The following is a 24,279-nucleotide window of genomic DNA, read 5'->3' as shown; positions in this document are numbered from 1 at the left end:
GCCTTTCTTTGGACTCGCTCGAGCTGCAATATGTCCTTCTTATTGTGCGGATCCCATACAATGGAGGCATATTCGAGCTTGGCTCTAATGCAGGCATTATAAGCGAATAGCTTAACTTCGACAGGTGCACCTTTAAGTTTCCTCTTTAGGGACCACAGCTTACTAATAGCGGAAGAACAAATGGCGGATATGTGCGGAGACCAAGTTAGTTTATTTGTTAGCGTCACACCAAGATATTTATGCGTGTCTACTTCTGTTATAATATTGTTGTTAAGCAAGTAAGAATAGGTGCTGATATTTTTCTTCCTTGTAACTCGCAACAGAACTGTTTTTTTTGCATTTAGTTGCATTCCCCATCGAATGCACCACTCATGAATAGCCTCTAGGTTTGCTTGTAATACTGTATGGTCATTTGGTGCTGTGATGTTCTTAAAAAGCACACAATCATCCGCGAACAATCGGATAGCAACGCCACCATGAACGACATCAGACAAATCATTGATGTATATCAAAAACAATAGCGGCCCCAAGACGCTGCCTTGGGGGACACCAGAAGTCACAGACAGCGTTTTTGACGAGCAATTCATAATTTAAACAAACTGGTGCCTATCTCTAAGGTACGCGCAAATCCACTGCAAAACGCAGGAAGGAAGACCAATGCATTCCAATTTGTACAGCAACTTTCCATGCGGCACTTTATCGAAGGCCTTCGTGAAGTCTAAAAGCAGCACATCTAGCTGGCCATTCATGTCAAGAGCTTGTGCGAAATCATGAACAGTACAAACAAGTTGGGTAACAGTTGACATGTGCTTCCTAAAACCGTGTTGATACTGTGATAGAAGGTTGCGGCTTTCTAAGAAATCTCTGATGTAGGTGGCAATGACGTGCTCTAAGAGCTTACAACACGTACTTGTGATTGAAATGGGGCGGTAATTTGACACAGATAAACGATCACCATTTTTGTAAATGGGAACCACACGTGCTTTCCTCCAGTCATGTGGTATTTGCCCTGTGGCAAGTGATAAGTTGAAGATATCTGTCAAGAATGGAGATCGTTGTTCCGCGTAGCGTCGCAGAAAAGAATTCGGTATATCGTCAGGACCAGAAGGTTTTTTAGTATCGAGTTTTAAAAGCATAGCTGTGACCCCTTTGCTAGAAACCATGAGATCATCCGCGCCTGCTTAGTGTGTACTGTGAACCCTGAATTCTTCTGCGGCAGTGAGTACACTCTGGAAATAACCGTTGAAATGTTCGGCGATTTCAGGGGGATCAGATATTGTTGCATCTCCGATTTTAATTTTCTTAATTTCCTTTTTGCTTTCATTTAGGTGACGCCAGAATTTTCTGGCATCGCTCTTTATGAAGGCAGTAAGACGATGACCAAAGTAATTACTTCTAGATTCCCTAACCTTTGCCAATAACTCTTGCCTTAGTTCATGGAAGCGTGTAGTTGTCGTGTTGTGGTGCCTCCTTAGTCGCTTCATCTTACGCTTGGTATGGATAATGTCAAGGGTAATCCAGGGAGTGAAGCGTCGGTTACGAAGATTCCTTGAGGGTACATAGTTATTAACACAAAATTTGATGGCGCCGCAAAACTTTTTCCAGGAAATTTCAACATTATTGACCACGTTGTCAAACTGGATATCCAAGTAATCAATGATTGTAACATCATCAGCCCCGGAAAAATCTTTTACTACTCCTTGTAATTTTTTCTGCCGAGTGTGATTTTGTGATTGCCACCTCAAAAATATCAACTTGTGGTCAGAAATTCCTTGTTCTACTGAAACCTCAGAACTATGAAACAACTCAGTGGTGAATAAAATATCGAGAATCGCAGTGCCACGAGTGAATTCACGAACACGCTGTTCTAAGTTCAAATAAAACATCATATCTAGCACTGCATCTGCTGATCTAGAAATTCCATAATTCAAGGAGCTCCAGTGAATCCAGTGAAGCGGAACGTCAGTGTTCCCACTGACGTTGCGTTTATTTGCACGTAGTGCTGGCCATTAAACTCAAAGTTATTTAACTCGAGTATCAGTTGTAACAGCTCTGCAAGCGTGTTGCCGTCAAGCGGTTGTTTGGATTCTCAGCGCTCATAAGCAGAGACGACTGCTTTGATGCCATCAGCATGCGGTATGTTGGTGTATAGTGAGACGACGTGCAGGGTTACCAGACGGGAATCATTTGCAATTTCTAAGTCAAGAATTTCGCTGAAAAAATGGGTGGTGTCCTTAACATAGGAGGGATGTAAGGGAGGGATATCTCTGATGAGGCAGTCGACAAAACTCGAGATGTTTTCAGTAACGGTTCCAATGCCAGCTACGATTGGTCTTCCTGGATTGTTTTCTTTATGAATTTTTCAAAGATGATAAAAACGTCCGGGACTTGAATGTAACGGAATTAGGGCTTGCGCGATCCTGTCATCAATTTTCTCCTTTTTTGCCAAAGTTAGAATTTATTCTGAAACCTTCTTGTTGTACTCTGGCGTGGGGTTGATAGGAGAGCCTTGTAAAATGAGGATGCGCTTAGTTGCCTCTGGGCCTCATCAAGGTAGTGCATTTGTGATTTATGCTTTTTCCTGTACCTCGCGGATGCTATAAAAGCTCCTTGTTTCGAATACTGTAATACACTGGAAAAAGGCTGGGCCTCCACCCGAAACGTCGTGAATTAAATCCTGTTATGTTTTTCAATTCCTGGTGACTTTATCTTATATATATATATATATGTAGGTTGCGAAAGCGTGAGGTACTAGACTGCTTATAAGAATATATAGCGAAGTATACGCTTCGTTAAAGGAAACATATTTATTCAACTCGACGTTTCGATCGGACGACCGATCTTCTTCAGGAGTGATTTTACATTGTTAATGCATCCCTTTTTATAGGGGTGGGCACAGAACAGGTAAGTGGGAAACACAAAGCACATAGCAGAAAAATAACGCATAAAAAATTATTAGAGGAAGTGCGACCCACACCCCCCCCCCAAAAAAAAAAGGAGAGAGTGCGAGGAACAGGTACTCGGTAAGAAAATACAATACAACGTCCAAATGCGGCCTCTGCTTTGTTAAGCACCACAGGCTTGCTTATTGACAGGCCTGTCCAGCTGGGAGGTGCTCGACAGGTGCCTGGCCGTGCAACAACTTTCGTAGAAAAATGCGAAAACTTCTCCTGGCCGCGAGAGCAAAAAAATATAAAATATGACCCTCAAGCAGAGAGAGCAGGCAACAGAAAAAAAAGAAGAGAAAAAAAAGAGAAAATGAAAAGAGCAAGGAAGAAACCTCGAAAAGAAAGTGAAATAGGTAAAAGAACACCATTAAAGTAGGGCTTTTTCTTCGCACCCAGGAATAGTGCACCCACCCCTGGTTGAGGGGAAGTATTGGAAGGAATGTAAAAAAAATATAGAAAAAATATAAAAAATATAAAAATTATTAAAAAATGTGAGCTTACATAGTAAAATTAAAAAGAAAAAAATAAGAAAAATTAAAAAAGAAATTGTGTGGCATTCGCGTGACTACAAGGTGAGCACACCTGGGGGGGGGGGGGGGGGGAACGGCACAGGTGTGGCATGCAGAAAGGGGTATGACCTCAGACGACTTAGTCAGTGGTGCTTTGTTTAATTTCGTAGGCCCCTGACCTCGGAAGAGAGGCCGCATCTGGACGCTGTATTGTATTTTCTTACTGAGTAGCTGTTCCTCGCACTCTCTCCTTTTTTTTGGGGTGTGTGTGTGTGGGGGGGTCGCACTGCCTCTAATAATTTTTTATGTGTATTTTTCTGCTATGTGCTTTGTGTTTCCCACTTACCTGTTCTGTGCCCACCCTATAAAAAGGGATGCATTAACAATGTAAAATCACTCCTGAAGAAGATCGGTCTTCCGATCGAAACGTCGAGTTGAATAAATATGTTTCCTTTAACGAAGCGTATACTTCGCTATATATATATATATACAGGGTGTTTCACCTAAGACTTTCTGCAATTTTTAAAAATAAGCTATTTGAATTAGATGCGCGCTTTTTCTGGCATAGCATTGTCAGTGGTGTAGTGCATCACAATGTAGCTAAAGGCCGGAATACATGGAGCGTTTTTACCGCGGCGAGTCGTCGATTTTCGCCCGACGGCACAGATTTGACGCCCGGCGTCGAGAAAAACGCCCGCCGCCGCAGATCAGGACCGGCTTGATTTTGACGCGCGGCGTCCGGTGAGACCGGAAGCGGCGGCTGAAGCGAGCCATGAGCGAGCCAATAGCAGCGCAGAGAGCCCGCTCTTCCGGTCCTCTGCCTGCCGCCGCCAACATGGCCGCCTTGGCCGTCGAGCTAGGCCGTGTTTTTAGCACGGAAATGTTGTTATTGTGAAAATAAACGCTTCATCAGACTTGAAATGTCGCTTTTTTTGGAGAACACGGCCGAATCTTGGATCGGAATGCCTGCGCTCCCTCCCTGAAGCGAATGTGTTGAAGAAAACCGCAGCCGCTGGTGTCCGCGGCTGAGCGGCCGTCCAAAGGTACGCGACGGAATGCATTCGAGCACGCAAATCTTTATAGATACTTAAGCGCGCGTGCTAAAATTTGTACAATGGTGTCGAAGTGAAACTTTCCTGATTTTAACAGTATGGTCAGCGTCGCGGTTCTCACAGACCTCCTTGCACAGTGGTGTTTGCCACTTGTTGATCACATTTGCTTTCGCGTCGAGGGATACGCGGCGGCGCGCCGCCGCTTCAACGCTCCATGTATCTCCAGCCGGGCGTCGCGCCGCCGCGATGTTTTCTGCCGCGCGAATGTCGTCGAAAAAAACGTCGCATGTATCCCGGCCTTAAGACGTGCTAACTAGCAGGCTTGTTAACCAATATTTAATTATTAACTTTTAAACTATTACCGTTGGGCTCCTTAATTATTGAGAGGAATGTAGCTCACCGTAAGTAATGTCCATATCCGTTTTTAGAATTTCGAGAACACGATTATCCTCGGCGCTGTGGCCCAACAAATTTTGTCTATTTCGACGAGTTAGGTTCACTGGAGAGGTTGCTTTGCCTGCAAGCTTCTCAAACCGCATGTATTTGGGCGCGATGTAGGCGAGATTTGTTGGGCCACAGCGCCGAGGATAATCGCGTTCTCAAAATTCTAAAAACGGATATGGACATCACTTACGGTGGGCTGCATGCCTGTCAATAATTAAGGAGCCCAACGGTAATGGTTTAAAAGTTAACTATTAAATATTGGTTAACAAGCCTGCTAGTAAGCACGTCTTAGCTGCATTATGATGCACTACACCACTGACAATGCTATGCCAGAAAAAGCGCGCATCTAATTCAACTGAACCAACTAGCCCAAAGGTCTGTGCTCCTGAGCTTCATAATCTAATTCAAATAGCTTATTTTTAAAAATTGCAGAAAGTCTTAGGTGAAACACCCTGTATATAATGCAGCAAAAAAAAGGGGAATATCTTGGCACGGTATGTAGTAGTAAGAACGTAGACCAACGTTTGAAACGCTTGAAACAATTTATTGACGTTCGACCGTGGAATGGCCTTCGTCAGAATGTCTGGATCGAGAGGGATGGCACAATATTTATAGGGAAGAACAACGCACAGGATAACAGAGCCAAAAAATTCGATAAAAAGCATCAGGCGCATGTCTACAGAACGGTAAATGAATCACAGTGTCAATCACAAGACGATAAATGAACCACAATACACAACAGTTACTTTGCGAAATTTAGTCTATCTGCTGTGTTAGCTACATATAATAAACATGGCAATGTACTTCGCTTATAATCAGTCCTAATATGACTAGTGACCATCTTGAACAGCGAGAATGAAGAAGGAAGAAGTTACACATGATCAATGAAACACATGGAGGCAATGAACAGCATAATCAGTGTAAATAATATCTATTACTAAATCTAGAACTTTTATTACTTTTCTGTACTTTATTACTTCTTTACTATATATATATATATATATATATATATATATATATATATATATATATATATATATATATATATATATATATATATATATATATATATATATATTGTTACGGCTGTAATCTTTACAGCCGGGGTGTTCTAGCTGGTTCAACAGGCCCGCGGCGAGAGGTTGGATTGGCGAGCGGGAATCAGCGCCCAACCGGGCACAACACTCTCGACCTCTTCTTCTTTTGTTCTTCGGCCTTGCCCTTCCTGCGTTTCTCCAATCCCGTAACACTTCCCCCGTCGCAGGCGAAGCCCGCTGGGCGAGTCAGGCATCGGCACGTGGATGACAAAGTTTCAGCCGCGCGACATGGGTGAGTTCTGTGCGGGCAGAACGTCGGCCGCTTGCGGTGACGCGCGCAATCCTATAAGTGAGGTCACTGAGTCGCTCTAAGATGACATAGGGACCGGTATAGTTCGCGAGCAGTTTCTGGCTTAAGCCGCGCTTCCTGAGTGGACGCCAAACCCAGACCAACTCGCCAGGGAGGTAGGTGACTCGGCGATGATGGTCGTCGTAGCGGGCTTTGGAGCGGTCCTGTGAGGCGAGAGTTCTCAGTCCGGCTAGTTGGCGGGCTTCCTCAGCATTGCAGAGGATCTCAGCGATGCCAGGGTCATCGTCGGTGGAGAACGGAAGTATAGTATCCAGGGTGTGTCGTGGAGAGCAAGCATAGAGGAGAAAGAACGGACTGTAACCCGTAGTTTCGTGTTGAGCGGTGTTGTATGCGTATGTGATAAAAGGGAGGATGGAGTCCCAGTCTTTGTGGTCAGGAGCGACGTACATGGAAAGCATGTTGGTGAGTGTCCGGTTGGTTCGCTCCGTTAAACCATTGGTTTGTGGATGATAGGGGGTAGACTGTCTGAACTACACTGTGCACAATCGAATGAGTTCTTCAACAATATCGGCGGTGAACTGGCGGCCGCGGTCGCTCATTACGACTCGCGGGGGTCCATGGCGAAGGATCACAGAATGCAGCAGAAAGACAGAGACGTTAAATGCAGTAGCCGAGGGGAGAGCAGCTGTCTCACAGTAACGAGCGTGGTAATCTGTACAGACGACAATCCAACGGTTGCAGCCATGGGAGTTGGGAAAAGGTCCCAAGAGGTCTACCCCAACCTTCTCAAAAGGGGATCTGGGAAGCGTCACTGAGTGAAGAAGACCAGGAGGAGGACCGGTGGAACGTTTGTGACTCGCACACTGAGCACAGCTAGCCACATACTTCTCAGTCGTATCGCGCATACGAGGCCAGTAAAAGCGCTCTTGGATGCGGTGGAGTGTCCTCGCAGAACCCAGGTGTCCCGAAGTGGGATCGTCATGCATGACACGCAAAACAGAGGAGCGTAGACTGTCAGGCACAACCAGAAGGAAACGGAGACCAGTGGCGGAGTAGACCTTCTTATAGAGAAGACCATCGCGTACACAGAATTAATTGCACAGGAGGTTGTAGGGGCCTGCGCAGCGGTAAAGAATGACGTGAGATGCTGATCCTTCCGTTGCTCCTCGTGGAATGTACGGGCATCGGGGAATTTATGTTCTACGGAAGCGATGTAGTGGTCAAAGTCGTCGGCGTCACATTCTGTCATTGCAAGCGGCAACCGAGAGAGACAGTCCGCGTCATCGTGTCGGTGTCCACTCTTGTACGACACGGTATAATCAAACTCTTGCAAACGGATTGCCCACCGTGCAAGACGGCCAGATGGGTCACGGAGGTTGATCAGCCACTTTTTTGGTGCAGTTTTTGCTGCACTTGCTCTTTCACAGACACTCATGTATGTTGTAGCAGCATACACGTCAGCAGCATATTGCCGCGAATCTTTGTAGTGTATGTTCATTAACCAGAGCTGCCGGCAGCTTTGACGAATGAACAAACAAGCACTACCAAGATTCACGGCAGTATCATCTTCATCGACGCAGCCCAGCCGATACCCACTGCCATGGCACGGCTCCTTGGCTGCTCATGAAATATGCTTTAAATAACTCTCTCGTATCTGCTGCAGAACGGCTGTAGTTGTGCCCTACCGGAGGCTCCAGGTTCACCGTGGCTGCGTCCTGAGCTGCTGCCCGCCACTGGCCTTCAGTGACGTTGTCATAGCCATCTTCCACATCGGCATAATTTGCTGGCATATACATGTCATCGTCCACAAGAAAGTTGCGCAAAACACACGCAGCCATGATTATGTAGTCGGCATTTTCTGGCAGCACGTTGATGACGCGTCGGAAAATTCGGAACCTGGACGCCATCACTCCAAAAGCGTTTTCAACGCACCTTCTGGAAAGAATGAAATATCGAGTATTTTGATTTTTGTCAACTGCAGACGCACATAAAAAGTATCTGCATTTTCTGCCAACAGGCTAGTGATGAAATCAATGCAGTAGATAATTTTTGCGCTGCAACAAACCTTGCACGGCTGAGCCTGTAATTAAATTTTCGTTCGACCTCATCAAGGCCCCTGCCCGGGTAGGGTCGGAGGAAATCAGGGCGCAGCTAGAATGCCTCGTCTCCAAGAAAAACGTGAGGTGCCACCGTTGATGTTTTTGGCAATAATTTCGGTAGTGGCAGATTTAGCAGGCCACGCTCAAGGCATTTTCCCAGCCTTGATGCGCTAAGTGTTCCTCCGTCGCTCTGTCTCCCATAGGCACCCACATCAATGAGGATGAACTTCAAATTGCTGTCAGTCACAGCCATAAGTACGATAGAGTACGTACCCTGAAATGACAAGAGTTTATATACACAGAAAAATGATGTAATTCACAAAAGACCCTTCAGTGTGAACATTACCTTGTAATTGAAATCAAGGCTGCCTGAATGTGGTGGGGCCTGAATTTGAACATGTTTGCCGTCCACGGCACCAACACAGTGCGGAAAATTCCACTTTTCAGAGAATCCAGAGGCAACCTTCTCCCAGTCAGCAGTGGTTGGTATCTGCGGTGACAATGAAGTACAAATGTGAAAGTATCTTTAGTGACAAAATAGTAGGAGCACAAACTAAAGGCAATGAGGCACTAAGAAGCACTCATCCTGTCTTCTCTGCCTATCCCTGCCTTTGGTTTGTGCCCATTTTCCCTGTAGTACAAAACAAGCACAGCAACCTGTGCTATTCAGGTGTTTTCAGTACTTCGGGGGGGGGGGGGGAGACTTGTAAGCTGCAGTGTTCATTAAATATACCATTCGTTTTTGAGAGAGCACACCGCACACATTATAAACATTCTGTTCCCTTTATGGGATTCACAAATGTGCATTTGACTGGGAAGACTGTATGCAGTCGCTTTGTAGCTGCCCCAGTAACCATGGCTCAAGTTTCGATCATTTACCAGTCCATAAGGTTTTGAATTTAAGAAGCAAATTTTAATTGTTTGTTCATTACGAGGTGCCGACTAACAGCCACAGGCATTGTACACTGGTGCAGTGAGATATGAAAGAGAAATGAACAATGAAAACAATAACAAAATATCAATGAAAACGGTGGAGGCAATGTTAGTGAATGGTAGCATTAACAGTCAAAAGGTCCCAGTGAGCACAGCAGGCTTCGCTTGAAAGAGCATTTCATTCCAGCTGCAACACACCTTGAGGCAAATCGGCTGAAGAACTTCCCACAGCAGCTTGCAGGTGACGCAGATAATGCATTTCGCTGTGGAGATGCCCACTCGGAAGGCCATGGCAACATCCTGGATGTGCATTCCCGATGCCAAATACCTAGAAGGGATTGCAAAAACAATAACCGCTCTCATGCACTGATCAAGGAGTCATCAGTGACACACATTTCCGAGTACCTCAGTGTCATGGCAAGCCTTGCACGTGATGGTATCGGTTCCCGTACGACGTGCTGTTTGGTGAGGGGCCCCTCGACAAGGGCGTGTAGTTCCTCATACTTGGTTGGGGACATCTTATAGTACTTCTGAAAGTACTCTTTGTCTCCGCTCATAAGTAGTGGCTTCTGTGCAGAAAACTTTGGAGTTTAAGGCACCAGTATCAGGCAAAACTGCAACGTATAACTCACCGCGGTGTAGTACTCCGACTCTTGCTTGCGGTTCTCCCAGACCGGCTTCACCCACCAGCGCCGCGGCACTGGGAGCTCCAGCAAAGCCTTTTTTTTTAACAAACACTATTCCTCTAGCAAGAGTAGCAAGAGGAGGAGAGGAGACTCAACGTCTGCTCCACCGTCCGCACCTCCGGCTGCGCGAGCGTCCATGTTTGCAAAAGCCTTCAACACCGGCGCCCCGGCGGTTACACCGCACGCACGTACGAACTTGAAAAAAAAAAGATATTGGCATCAAAATAAGAAATTATTGATATTTAAAAAATACGAATTCTTTATTTCTTAATAAAATTTGAGCATTTCATGCAAAATAATGCATAAACATTGCCCATGTTTACGGTTGCAAACCACCGAAACCAGCCACGAGCTCGTATTCTTTGTCAGCAACACTGGGATTCGCAGCGGCAGTAAACGCTTTGGAACCATGGAGGAAAAAAAACTAAGGAGGGAGCGTGACGTCACGCGGCCAGCGTTCGCAAGCTGAGTTGTTTTGAAGTCGTTTTCTCCCTCAGTTTTTCGCTCTCCGAGTCTGTCCCTAATGTTTTGGTGTCGGTATGTTTTAGTGCGCGCGTCTGCTGGGCCGCGCGTCCCACGGCGCAGCCGTCCGCAGTGGCGAGCTCTTAGCCGCTTTTTTCTGGTTCGGTATGTGCGGTCGTTCGATGATTCCTATCAGATTTATGAGAGGTAACTTGTGTTTTTGGTGCAACGTGCATGTCATTCACCAAACTAACAGCCCTTTTCATACAAGAGAGCATAAAATGGGCGCTAGCAAAAGCGTGTCTCACGGCGAAGGCTTACGCGGATACTTACTCAGTCGAAAGGTGAAGCAACTCTTTCCGAAAGCTCTCTCTTCTTACTTTCGCTTACATTTTCACTGTACTATATGGTTTTATGGGGAAACAAGTAAATGGAGGCGTCCGCCCGGGATGACGCGCGGCAGCGTTGCCTTAGCATAGACACCTTTCCCAGTCATCCAGCATAAAACGTGGAAAGGATCTGCCGTAAATTGTTTACTTGGGTTGTTAAGACACACCTGCTCCAGACATGAAGAACGAGGCAACCGCTCGCACGTTATTGTGAATAATTACGATCCCAGCCGAGGCTTCGCATCTCAGTGGAAGCTTGTCGGTGACCCGTGTATGAGCGCACGTTAACGATCCTGAGGTGGTCAGTATACTGTGGCGCCCATAGTCTAGTCGTTTCGGGACGTTAGATGAACCCAACAAATCACGCGACTGCTGGTGTTATCTGTGCTGCTCGTAAGATAGGTAGCTGTGAAGGGCGGCTTGGCTAGTTTGTTTCGTCGTCGCCGTAGACGATATAAATATGCGTCTTTTTTGATAGAACCAAGGAAGTACCCCAAATGTGGTATAAAACATCAATACTGGCGACCCAAATTCCATTCGTCTGCAAAATTTGAGCCCGAACAATTCACTGGTTTAGCTCAAAAAAGCATTACACGGCGCGCCACATATATATGCAAAACTTGTGTGTAATTAAATCAAACCTGTGTGGATGCATGTGGTGTCATACGAACCAAAACGGCAATGTGTTAAGGAGTAAGCAAGACACTTTATTTCAGAGGTAGAATGCACAATTTCGAGAACAAAATGTAACCTATAGAAAACATGAAATATTATGATACATAAGAATAAAATGTATATTATGGGCTCTCATCCTTGGATAGAAGTAAGGTTGAGCTTCCATATCAATACACAGTTCTGAAGTGATTGTAATTGTTACACAATGTAACACAGGTACATATATAAGTATATTCTTTGACTTCCAGTAGCACTTGGGCTGTAGAAGTGTTGTTTGCTTTAATTTTTTTTAAATAAAAACATGCATTATAATGCTTGCGTGATCTTATGAGGGTGTTAAAAACAATAACATTGCTTGCCCGCACTTCTTAGTATGAACTCTTGAACAATACACAACATTTGGAGTTAAGGAACATACAGCCACAGCAGTATACTCTGTATTTAGTAAACAGCATTGTCAGTTCACAAAACAACATGATGACATAAACCAAGATATGAATATGAAGAGTGAGGACACGTAATGACATCTAAAATAAGTTACTATCACCCTCTAAAAAATACACTCCTCGACATGCATTCGAAGCTCTGCATGGTAGTGTGCCATGCATCATATGAAACACAAAGACACTTTGTTCAATCACAACACACACACTTTGCTCAAATAAATTATGTTAATCATATAACACAATTTCCCTAACAACTATTAAGTCAGTGCTTAACAATTAATATTACGTATATTTATTTTTCACTGACCTCAAGACAAGAAGCAGCTGCTATAAAAATGCCTTGACAGCTTGACAGGGCTGATAGCCCATGACTTAAACATGTTACTGCACTAATATTTGTGCCCCATAGCACAGTATTGCCTTTTCAATCAATTTTCACCATAGAAGTGCACGCTAGTAGCATTGACACGTAAATGTATGACTCCATATCCGGTACGCATCGACAGTCACATCATTTCTTACTGCAAATCTCATCGTTTCCTAGGGATCCTGATCGACCGCAACTTATCATGGAGCTCGTATTGCACTCTACTGAAAAAGAAGCTAACATCTATCGCTCATTTTCTCCGATTTCTGGGCGGAAAATCATGGGGCTTGTCGGTCCAGTCAATGCTGGAGTTGTACAGAGCTCTATTTCTGTGATTCTTGCGGTACAGTACACCTGTACTCTCAAACACGCGCAAGACTAACATGCGTGCCCTCCAGACAGTGCAGGATCAGGCCCTTCGCACATGCCTAGGCCTCCCTCGGAGCACATCAACACTGGGAAGCATTGCACTCGCCAAAGACCACCTGATCTCGACTTATATTGTCCTAGACTCCTTGCGAATGCACATACGACACATTTCAAGGATTCCACAGCATCACCTTGCGCCTCTGCCACTGCAGAGACCAAATTCTGCATTTGCAAAGGTGATAGCAACTCACAGTCGTCGATCCCACAACAGTTCACTCTGGCAGCACTACCTCCCTCTCCTCTGTGGTGTACGCGGCTCCAATGTGTGCGCCTTGCTATTCCGGGGATAGCAAAGAAATCAAATTTATCAATGTCAGTCATTAAGCAACTAACACTGTCCATGCTCCACTTCGAATATTGGGACCGTACTCACGTCGATATGGATGGCTCAGTAACCTCTACTAGTTCTGCTTGTGCTGTGGTCGTTCCTGCGCGACGGATTCAAATTCACCAACAAATTTCGCATCGGACTACCTCTACTGGAGTAGAATTGGTCGCACTTCTTGCGTATATCTTACACCAATCACAATCTCACACAGTATATCTCACAACAATCACCTCAAAAATGGGCTGTTTTCTGTGATTCAAAAGCTGCCCTACAATGTCGTCAATCTGCCTTGAGACATAGCGACCATGAGCAACTTGTAGCAGAGATACGATATCTGCACCACCAGGCAATCGAACAGGATCATGAAATCATCTTCCAGTGGGTACCAGGCCATAGCGGCATTGTTGGTAACGCCTTAGCTGACGATGCTGTTCGATCAGCTCACAATACAGCCAACACTGTCCGCATACCACTAACAAGAGCTGACGCAGCAAGGCACCTTCAACTACTCGCCTGAAACGTGACTGCACAGTCATGGTCTAACCCTGGAGGTTGGACACCCCGCTCGCACCACTTCGACCACTTGCTTCAACATCATATACCATTCAGCCTCCCCCACGGTGATACTACGCTGTTTGCCGCCTGTGGCTGGGAGTGGCGTTCACAAATGCCTATTCTGATCTCATCGCAATGGCAGACTCTCCAGCGTGTGAGCAGTGCGGTTGTGATGAAATGATCGGACACCGCCTCTGTGACTGCCCTCGTTTTGAGCGAGAGCGCTGTTTCCTGATTGCTGCTCTGTACCGCTTGGACTCGCGTCCTCGAACACAGTCCAACGTCCTGGGGCCTTGGACACAACCTTCCTCACAAAGGAAAGCGGTGAAAGCACTCCTGAGATTCTTAAGAGACTCGGGATTGTATTCTCGTCTATAATCTTTTAAGTTTTCAGTGCGCGCCCTCTGTACCCGTGACATAGTGGTCGCTGGACACTTGGAAAACTCATTTCATTGCTGCTCTTTTTCCTTTTTTCCCGCCGCTGCGGTGGCTCAGTGGCTATGGTGCTCAGCTGCTGACCCAAAAGACCGCGGCGGCTAGAATTTCTTTGGAGGAGAAATTCTAGAGGCCCGTGTACTGTGCGATGTCAGTGCACGTTAAAGAACCCCAGGTGGTCGAAATTTCCGGAGCCCTCCACTACGGCGTCTCTCATAGCCTTAGTCGCTTTGGGATGTTAAACCCCACAAAACCAAAACCAACCTTTTTTCCCCTTTGTTCCTCTCCCCAAGTGTAGGGTAGCCTACTGGGCATCGCCTGGTTAACCTCCCTGTCTTTCCGTCCATTTCTCTCTCTCTCAATCAATTTTTTGACTACTGACCTCTGAATTGTGTCAGCTTTGTGTGCTTTTGTCGAACCTTTTCTAGGTGAAGTCGCTGTGTGGTTGTTTTGGCAAGATAATGCATCCTAATGTCCAGATATTTTTGTACAATTGCCCTCACAAGGTGGGATGAGTGGTTTTCAAGGGGGAGGTTATCAATCATGTGTTCATTAAGAACTCTGAAAAAGTCTTTACCTATAAATGCTGTCATTGTAGCCACTGCAACCTTGTCTGCAAGCCCTCGTGACATTAAAGGAGAACAAGCTATGGCTCGACGCAGTTCCTTCTCACATTGCTGACAGATTTTGAGGACATCGTTTGAAGGGTAGATTAAGCCACCGTGCGATTTCCTTCGAATCAGGGAGTAGGTTTTCTTCTCATGATGTGATGCAGTTAGTGCAGATACACACTCATGACATTTTAGGCTGGCTTGTAGATTCCTTACTACAAATCCAGCAATGTATGCAATTACAACCTCTGCAGTTTCTGAAATTTTGCCTGGATCAGAGCAGTAAGCATGCTCTTCAATAATGCTCGACACTCTTACAACAGAAGGCTCATTTTCTGCTAGGCTTTTGCGAGTGGTGGTCATGTTGATTATTTCTGTTGAAGATGGCCTCACAGATGAGCTCACGTAGAGAATGCTGATGTGCTCAAGTGGAAGGCAGTTTCCACTGGCAACATCTTTTACCTCATTTTGTACTATAAGCCGCTTGAACGCTGCTGCAAACTGCCGGGCAGTTGGGTTATCATTGCAGCGCCCGAATGAACGTATCGCTGCAAAGAACAGTTCAAGATGGTCCTGGCTCAATTTTGAAGTAGGCAGATATGCTAATACTGCATTATCCTGAACTAAATTGGTGTACAAGGAAATAACAGTCTGCATGCAAATTAAAAAGCCAATAAAGCCTGTCTTTCTGTTAGTTTCTGTGATCAGTTTTTTTTGTGCTGGGTCTCGAATAGAGGAAAAGTATTCCTTTGCTTTTTGCAAGTATGTAGTGACAGCAGCCACATTTTCAGGGCACAGGGGCTTTTTCCAGCCTCTTTGTTTCAGGTGTCGTGAATTAAGAATATCAAACACATTGTTCACATACCTTATAAACTCCTCTGTGGCTGCAGAATCGCGCAAGCTTGTTACTTTTAGTGCCCTGCATTCTTCAATAGCATCCGCTACAGATGTGCTGAACACTTGCGCTGCTAGCGACACTTTCATTGGCTGAGATTTCCAATTGATGTGGGGTTGCCTCAGTTTGTTTGCCAAATGCAGTCCCTCTGAGTATTGCAACTCATGCAGCTGTTCAATATGTTTCCACATTATTAGGCCTCCATTGGCATTTTCTAAAACTTTTTTGTCACATAGTGTGTTTCTTAGAAGTTTAAGCATGTGGCAGGCATCCAATAGAACAAATATTGGCCGATTTGTGTCAGGGTGAGGAAAAGCTGTGTTCAGGTCTCCCAAGACAAGCTTGCAACCAAGGTTGCGCAGCATAGAAAAATTCGCAGCTGCACCATCGCAAGTTAAACTCACTACATGTGCACCCTTTTCGTGTGCAAGGGAAGTAGCCTGGAGAACTATGTTGCTCCGTTGCTCTCCTCCTAAGCCATCAACAAGGAAGTACCCTAAAGGTAGCTTCCATCTCCCATTGATTGCCACCAGCATAGCAACAAAGGCGTCTTTAGCAACAGGGAAGCTGTCATCATTCACTTCAGTTCCCATGTCCACGTGCCCATGAAACCTCCTGCCATCCCATTCGACATGTCGCCTAATTGCCATTTCATCTACAACCAAGTTGCAGAGTGTAGAATGGCCCAGTTTCGAATTTTCGTCTACTTTCATTCCAAGTGCAGCTAGTGCTTCTTTAGAAAAACCAGGGGATCCATCAACATGCGCAAGCCATTTTGACAATGTCTTTGGATGAGGCAAACATGTGTCGAAAACAGCCCTGACATAGTTATATGCTCTAGGTGAGTAAAAATGCAAAGTCAGTGCAAAAGCTCTTAACTCAGGAGAGTAGGCTATTGAATGCGGTTTTCCCGATTTTTGGACAATGTGATGCATCAGTAAGTTTTCTTTGGAGCCCGCAAGGCTTTGGAGTGCAGCTATGTTTTCCTCAATGAGAATTTTTTTTTTTGAGAGATCATCAATTACATTTGAAAGGCGAGCAACCTTGCGTTGAAGACGGCGCTGTGCTTGCTGCAGTCTTTTTATTTTCTTTTTGCTGGCGACATGGATGGCAGCATAGCGCTTCACCTGACGACGCAGGAATGCCTTTTCAGGGGTATCCTCCATTGCTGGAGGCTGGCAATATATAATAATAATACATGCAAATATAAAAAAAATTCTCATTGCACTTTATTGATGTGTTGAAGACATGATTGTATATATCACTCCAAGTTTCAGTACACAGGCAAAAAACAGCGAGCAATTTTTTTTTTACCACAAAAGCCTGAGCTTATGCGAGGATATGATGGGAATTCAATGATGGCTCAGCCATGAGAACCACTTGGTTTATGAAAGCAAACATTTGAGACTCAAGTACTTCTCACAGAAAGCCTGCTAGGAAAGGTTATGGGCATATTAAAATACAAGAGCAACAGTAATTTGTAAAGCTGTGTTTCTAAGAACTCCAAAATATTCCTTCATAAGTTTACATCTGTCACATTGCTCTTCATAATCAAGCCTGATGAACAAACAAAGCTGTACAGTAGACAGATTAAGACTGGAGGGAATCAGCTTCCAGTAATATTTATACTCGATATAATTTTTGCAGCCAGCGTGCTATCAGAAATTAGAAAGTACTTCCTGCAGTGATCCTTTCAAGAATTTGTAATTGTAGGGGCACTCAGCCTTCCAGGTTTGTTCTTTAGTCTAAATCTGATTTTTGTGTTCAGTGCACACATAGCTTCAGTGAGTTATCTTGAGATAATTTCAAGTTCAGAACAACGGCACATTCCATCGCATTTATATTTAAAGAAATGTGCATCATAAGCGATTGTGGCATGTTTTAAAGGCAAGAGGCATGGTACAAAAAGTATGGGGAGGGAGAACTGCCAAATTTTTTTTCTGCATTTATTTGAACACCTAGGCTTAAAGAATGACTTGATTTATAATGGAAAGCCTCACTGTTGCTTAGGTCTGAACACGTTATAATTACTCTGACAGAGCCATCTATGAATTGTGAAATGCAACCTCAGAAAACCTCCTTCACTTTTCATTAATAAGTTCAAAATCCAGAATGCATTTCATTGCAACTTCAACATGTTACTTCCAACTGAACATTTTCAAAGTACAGTACTGTTCCTGAAGTAGTTATAATGATCCATCCATGTACTAAACAGGGATTACAGGTGTCCCACTGTGTTCCACTTGTTGCTTTGAGTGAACCCAAGTAATGTCTGGTAGCCTTCTCACCATGCCTGCTTTTGATGCTGGCGCTGTGACTGCAACCCTCCTGGCTTGCAGAGATGGTCCTGCTGTGACTTCTACATTTCCATCGCCTTGTCTTTGATCAGCCACCTGGACAAGAACGCACAACTATCGTGAGAACACACAAAAGCAAGTCAACTTTACATTTTCGCTCAGAATGCTACCAAATAAAAAACAAGAGCATGAAGCTGCAGACCGCAGCCTTAAATGAGAACAAGAAAAATAATCTAAAAGTGTAATCTGTTACTTAGGAAATAGAAAGGTTCTTTGCAAAAGTGGGCTGTACTCATTGGACAACTGGCATAGGCAAATAGCGTAGCATACTTCTGCATAATGCAGAAGTGTAAATGAAGCAGTTAAAAACTTTTTTTATACTCACTGCCGCTTCGTGATCACTCTGGCTGCGGCCGAAGGGCAGCTGCCTGTGGCAAGGCTTCTTTTGCATCAGAGGGGACACAGGAACTGGTATTTCCTCTTCGGCAGATATGGTTCCTGAAGAATCTGTTTCCCACTCCATCGGTTGTTGTTCCATCTCCTCTGGCAAAACACTGTGTTGCTCTGCAAGCAGCGTATCTTTGTGAACAGCAGCAGTTTTGCCTTCCGAGTCACCCTGCGAGGGACCAGCATTTTCAGCATCACCGCTGGCATCGCATGGATACTGCATCTGCAGCCATAAAAGCAACAGAATCAGCTGATATCAAAGAATTCAGAACTGAACTGTGAGTGCACATTACCATGTTGGTCTCAATATATACCATATAAAACGCATTTGCGAAATCACAAAAAACTGGCCAATCAACTGTAAGCTTGGATGAATTCTCCATGTAATAGTGCTGTCTGAAACACCTCTATATAGAAGGGTCTGCAATATGCTCCCTTATGCATGTATGTTGTACTAATGAAAGTGCATTAAATGTTGTAGTTCTGAGTGTATTGATTAGACGTGTGCAATGTCCTCTGGAGAGACCAGTCGTGATTGCTCTCACTAAACGAATTTTCACAGGTGTACTTACTGGTTCATTTGAGGGCTGCTGGCTTGTTTGCATCATATGCTCTTCATGCAAAACTTCTTGTTCACGGGCCGTTGCTGCAGCTGCTCTCGAAGCTTCTACTGTATGTGACTGCATAGAAGAAATAAAACACGTAATAAATATAAGGCAGCACGCTTGCTGTTACGGCATAAAGAAACATGCTTTGATGCGTGCTTCAGAAGTGACATTACACAAAGATGCGGGTTGGTAAATCAGAATTTGGAAAAATTTTTAGAACTGAAAGCTTTCTATATGCAGCATTTTAGAGCTGAGGAACGGCGCGCTTTCAGAGCTAGAATTTATAATCAGGAGCTCATTGGGGCAATCGAACGTTGACGTGGAAACATTCTGGCACATGTAGGTTAGTTTCCAAATCTCTTTGATTGGCAAAGAATGCCAGAAAGCTATGATGTACATTTGAACCCAGTTATATAGAACATGACCATTGCTCGTCGCTTGGGTGTTGTACCCAGAAATTCACAGCAAGTGGACTGATTATCGCAGCAAGTGGACCAAACAGTTTTTTTGCATATCTCTTGTTAACGCAATAAAGTTTCCATTTAAGAAAAAACATGAACAAGTCGTTTTGAGAAACTCCTATACAGTGCTAATTATTGCCCATGAAGCACAACTGCTAACTTTGCTCCTGGCCAAGAGCTACACCAGCAGGGAGCTCGATTTTTTTAATGCGAAAGCATTTCTTGCCTCATGAGTGGCGTGCACAGGATGTCACCGTGAGCTGTGGACGGGAAGTGTGGACAGAGCTTGTCCTCATCAAATGTCGGTAATCCAGTAAGAGTGTAATTTTGATTTTTAATGATTAATGATTGAATGGAAAGTTTAAATGACTCAATTACAAAATAAAATAATTTTATTAAATAATGAGGCAATTAATTTCTACAGTTCAGTGGGTACTTGACAAAATTTGTGAATTGCTAGTATTTTCTTCAGAATTGAATGAGCCATAAAATTAATAGCGAAATTATTTGATGTATAATTATAAAACTAATAATCAATGCTTTTAAATTATTAATCAATTATTAATTAATTTATAATCAATGGAACTGCTTGATCACTTAATTACCATCAGCGATTAATTACATTGCTAAGTAACAGAGGAGGCAACGGAACTCGAAATGATTTCGCATTTCCGCACGTAAGGTAGTGGTAGTGCTCATATGTCTTATGGAATCGCTGGTGTATGCGTGCGCCGGAGGCTATAACTGATGCGACTGACAAAAATGTCCCAACTTTTTTTTTTGTTGCGCTTGCTTCTATAAAGCGCGCCCTTTCTTGGTCTTCGGGCGAAAAGCGACATCAAAGCCCACGTACGACGGCGCAGCAAGTCCGAATTGGTACGCGAGCGCCTGGAGCTGTGCATGTTTGCTGCAACTGAATTTTGTGTCCACGGACGTTCTCATACTCAGCGCAGCAGCATCAATCGCAGCGTCGTTATTCGTATTAAAGGAGTGTTCGTTACGTACCGTACGTTATCAGCTTCGGCTAGTATGCTGCACATGTAAGCTGCCGCCATATGTTTGCGCGTATGTGGGAGGTCTTTAACAAATACTGCCATCATACTTAAATGCAATCTTTGACTAACGTAGGCTAGGTCTAATCGACGGCCGTATCAGGGCCGAGGAAGTGAGATAACACCTCATAACGAGAAGCGGCGTATGGGCCGGGTGGGGGGAAGGGGTAAGGAAAACAGGAAAATACAAGTAACAGAACCAGATAACGCTTGAAAACGAAAGAATGGGTGGAGAAGCGTGTCACTGCTACTCCGTAAGAAATAACCATCCTAGAAGGCCGGCATACTCGCAGACCTTAACGCTACAGCCATGGGCGAGGGTTACGTTTCAAAACTTTCCTCGTCCGCTAGCGCGCGCGCGCGCGCGCACGCACGCACGCACGCACGCACGCACACACACACACACACAAACACACAAAATGCTAGGCAACGAAGCGGGCTGACTTTGCCTGTCAAAAGGCCAGCCGTTGAAGAGATAGCATATCGCTTTTCGTGATGGAAGCCAACAGTGGGGGTTCCTCATGGGGAGGATTATCGGTCTCAACCCGGACGCGCTTTATTGGCCCATTGGCCTTCGAAATTATCCAAAGCGAAGATCGGCGCCCTGCGGAAACAACGCTAAAGGAAGGGTTTTACAGCAGCACAGGAAAGAACCTTTGAGAGCTTGGAGGCTTTTCAGTGACATGTGATTCAATGCAGTTGCCGACAGGCATACAGGCTGAGGAGGCACATATACAGGCGCGGACAAGTAAACGGAGCACGCAAAACTGTCTTCGAATATAATTAAAATTTCCAGCAGTGGTACGCGCATGCTGGTGGCGGAGGTTGGTGGGCTTTCTTGTAGACAAACAACGCTTCTTCATCACCAATGGAGAAAGCGTGATTGCACTTCGAGTGCTCCGTTTACTTATGGCCGCGCCTGTATACGTTGCTCGCCGCAGTGGCTCAGGTGCTCGGATGACCCCATGGCTGACCCCCGTATTCGATATCCCGGCAGCGGTGGTCGAATTTCGATGGAGGCGAAATTCTAGAGGCCCGTGTACTGTGCGATATGTCAGTGCACGTTAAAGAACCCCAGGTGGTCGATTTTTCCTGGGCCCTTCGCTACACGGCGTCTCTCATAGCCTGAGCCGCTTTAAGAGCAAAGGATAGTTGAGTGCAGCAAACGATCGCGTGGGAGCCTGCAAAAAATTGAAAACTGGTTTGGAGAAAATTTAGGAAATGGCGCAGTAGTATTAACTCTCTCAGTTACCAAACCAAACCAACACTCAAGTTCAGTTTAGCAAAATGATTATGATAGATGAAACTGGTTTCACACCGATATTACCATGTCCATTAATTGTAAACCCGTATTTGGGAACTAGCGTATTCGTGCAATATGACAGAGCAGATCGATAATGCTGTATAGATTTTAAGCTTGGCATGACAGCTAGTATATGCGATGAGCTTTACTTTAAATTGTCATGACATATATATAGCCACGAACGGTGGTCGGCAGACCTCCTCCAGGCTGGTGTCAAGTTCTGTCGCGATAGTTCCGAGAGTGCATGCAGTCCTGCACGTACTTTATAGGAGCATTCACTCTCACTGAAATATTAGGGTGACTAAGCACGCAAAGATGCCGTCCTGCAGTTATGCAGACAGTCAGCTAATCGCTAAAAACTCCTGCTGTTAATTTATAATAATATACACGCATGCTACTTACTGAAGTAAGCGAAAGCGATGGCACAGCACTTTCTGTCAGGCGGCGAAGATGGCCTGTCGCAGGCTTGAAGTCCTCTGCACCAAAATGCAGGGAGCATACAACGCTCCATTTTGTCGGTAACCAATTATCTGAACGTTGCAGTGCGTCAGTCCACCGTTTTCTGGCTGCAGGGTCATTCGGAAACCTGTCGCGCAATATTGAAAAAAAAAAAAAAATTGCCCATTCGGCTCTTTTCCATGCAGAGCCACAGCGCATATTTTCATCGCTAGTACCATTGAAGAAATATTCACTCACCTATGGAACGAAACCTCCGAACAAACGATTTCTGTGCGGCTCCTGCACCCGGGCACGCAGCACTTCATGATGCAGCGCCTGCCTGAGCGCTTTCAGTTTCGGTAGATGGTTTCAGTTTCGCCGCTCGCGCGCGCGGCGGTGATAAAGATCACCGCACGCCATCACGTGATATGGTCACGGGGGGACCGACTCGCTTTTTTTTGCATGCTTTTTACTTTTTATTACCCGGCTTCAAGGTTCTCGCCGGACGCTCCCTCCTCAGTTTTTTTTCCTCCATGTTTGGAACGACCTTGAAGGGAACGACGCATGTGAAACGGAACCTTGCGAAAGGCGTCGCAGCGCCGCGCCGCTGGTCGCTCTGTTCGCTCAATCGCTTGCATGTGAACCAGCCTTTACGCGTATTTTCAATGTTTTAAACACATTTTGTAATTTTTAGCATACTGATTGTGGTCATTTATTTTAATATTGAACGATTGTGAACATGTTCAGGAGTAAACTGAGTAAACGCTCTCGGAGTTTCGGTTTCAAACTTTTGCTTTCGAACCTGATTTCAAGGCACTTAATTCAAGGAGCTGCATACGACAAGAAGTCACTCGCGCTCTCGTTCACCGCGATGCCACCTTCGTGCGTTGATGCATGGCAAAAGCTCGAAAAGGATCGGGCACTTTGCATAATTTGTGAGTAAACGTGGGAAGAGATACATATGCATATTTCACGACAACTGTGTACTGTAAAGCGTGTGAATGAAAATCTCCCGCTCTTGGAACTCTCTTTAAAGGCGGATGACACCAAGCGAATGAACCTTGCAGCCGTTTACATTTCCACGGCATTCGGCTTTCTTAACGCCATTGCCTCAATCTGCTTCACAGAGAACACATTGGCGCTACTTATTAAGGATGCAGGTGTTCTTGCTTAAATGCGTTTTGTTATTTTTTTCATCACTACTGCATGCGGTAATTAATGTAACACTGTTGAAATGAACGGCCGCGCAACGACAACGGCACAAGAAGAAGGACATGCGCAGTCTACCAACTGTTTATTTTACGGAAAAGAGGCACACTTATCATCCTCAGCTCAAGCATCTGACAGCGCGTTATTGCTCCGAACAGAGCCAGTGGCAGGAAATCGGCATGAAAACAGGTCAGCATACATGTAATCGCAGGACCCTTCTTATCACGTGTGCATAAAGTATACTTTCGGCGCTAGCTTCTCATAAATGGGTTTTTAAACCAAACAGAGCAATAAAAAATATCTCAGCAAAATAGCAGTCTCATATATTAGAAGCAAAAGCAGTTAGAAACCTGAAGAAACAACACAAAAAGAAATAATAACAAAAACCCACCACAACAACCAACCAAGCACCCACAATTTAATGCGCACAATGCTGGACATGAAACGAAGGTTTTTTTGAGCGGTACATGCCATTTCATGCATTTCTGCCTCCACCTTGCCTCCTGCCTCCACTCGTTCGTGATGAAGCTCTGAGCGTTGCTGCGTACGAAAAATCCCATTATGAGCTCGTCTCGCGCCAGAAAAGACACGGCACCGTACTCCTCGGCGAAGGAGAAAGATAAAAAAAAAATGCGAGAGGCCCGCGGTACTCTAACAAACCTTCGGCCAGATCCATGCCCGACATTTAATATAACAAAATGCTGAACATTCAAAACAAACCAGGCAGAGCAGTTGCTCCATTTACCTTGGGCATTCGTTTCCTTTGCGAATTGTGTTCGTCCTTTTGGGGCCAAAGCAAATTTCCAACGTGCATTTGCACTCGAGAACAGAGGACATCCAACATCTCGTGCGCT

At 44.9% G+C, this 24,279-nt stretch overlaps 1 protein-coding gene across 4 annotated transcripts; it reads right to left on the bottom strand.

The window, feature by feature from the left end:
* Positions 1-11,541: 11,541 nt before the first annotated feature.
* Positions 11,542-22,721, bottom strand: LOC149345146 (uncharacterized). 4 transcript variants are annotated; one of them, XM_089546465.1, is made up of 6 exons: positions 22,181-22,721; positions 18,927-19,034; positions 18,293-18,577; positions 17,899-18,003; positions 13,160-13,214; positions 12,990-13,061 (listed from the first exon to the last, which is right to left on the bottom strand). In XM_089546465.1, the coding sequence occupies exons 1-5, from the start codon at positions 22,433-22,435 to the stop codon at positions 13,188-13,190; spliced, it is 780 nt and encodes a 259-aa protein (XP_089402591.1). In that variant the 5' UTR covers positions 22,436-22,721; the 3' UTR covers positions 12,990-13,061; positions 13,160-13,187. The 4 variants fall into 4 exon arrangements, with proteins under 4 accessions (XP_089402590.1, XP_089402591.1, XP_089402589.1 ...); XM_089546464.1 differs by lacking the exon at positions 13,160-13,214 and having other exon boundaries at positions 11,542-13,061; XM_089546463.1 differs by lacking the exons at positions 12,990-13,061; positions 13,160-13,214 and having other exon boundaries at positions 16,965-18,003; positions 22,181-22,364; positions 22,475-22,721.
* Positions 22,722-24,279: the final 1,558 nt, after the last annotated feature.

This window comes from Amblyomma mixtum, chromosome 5 (assembly GCF_055824585.1).
Source record: "Amblyomma mixtum isolate Tamu chromosome 5, ASM5582458v1, whole genome shotgun sequence".
Classification (NCBI taxonomy): Eukaryota; Metazoa; Arthropoda; class Arachnida; order Ixodida; family Ixodidae; genus Amblyomma; species Amblyomma mixtum.
Note: the sequence above shows the minus strand (reverse complement) of the source record. Positions and strands in the feature narration are given on the sequence as shown.

Coding starts and splice junctions, on each gene's coding strand:
- LOC149345146 (XM_089546462.1), bottom strand. CDS start 22,435: ATGCGCTGTGGCTCTGCATGGAAAAGAGCCGAATGGGCAATTTTTTTT. Junction 19,035..22,180: donor CATCGCTTTCGCTTACTTCA/GTAAGTAGCATG, acceptor TCTTCTATGCAG/TCACATACAGTAGAAGCTTC. Junction 18,578..18,926: donor AGCAGCCCTCAAATGAACCA/GTAAGTACACCT, acceptor TTATGGCTGCAG/ATGCAGTATCCATGCGATGC.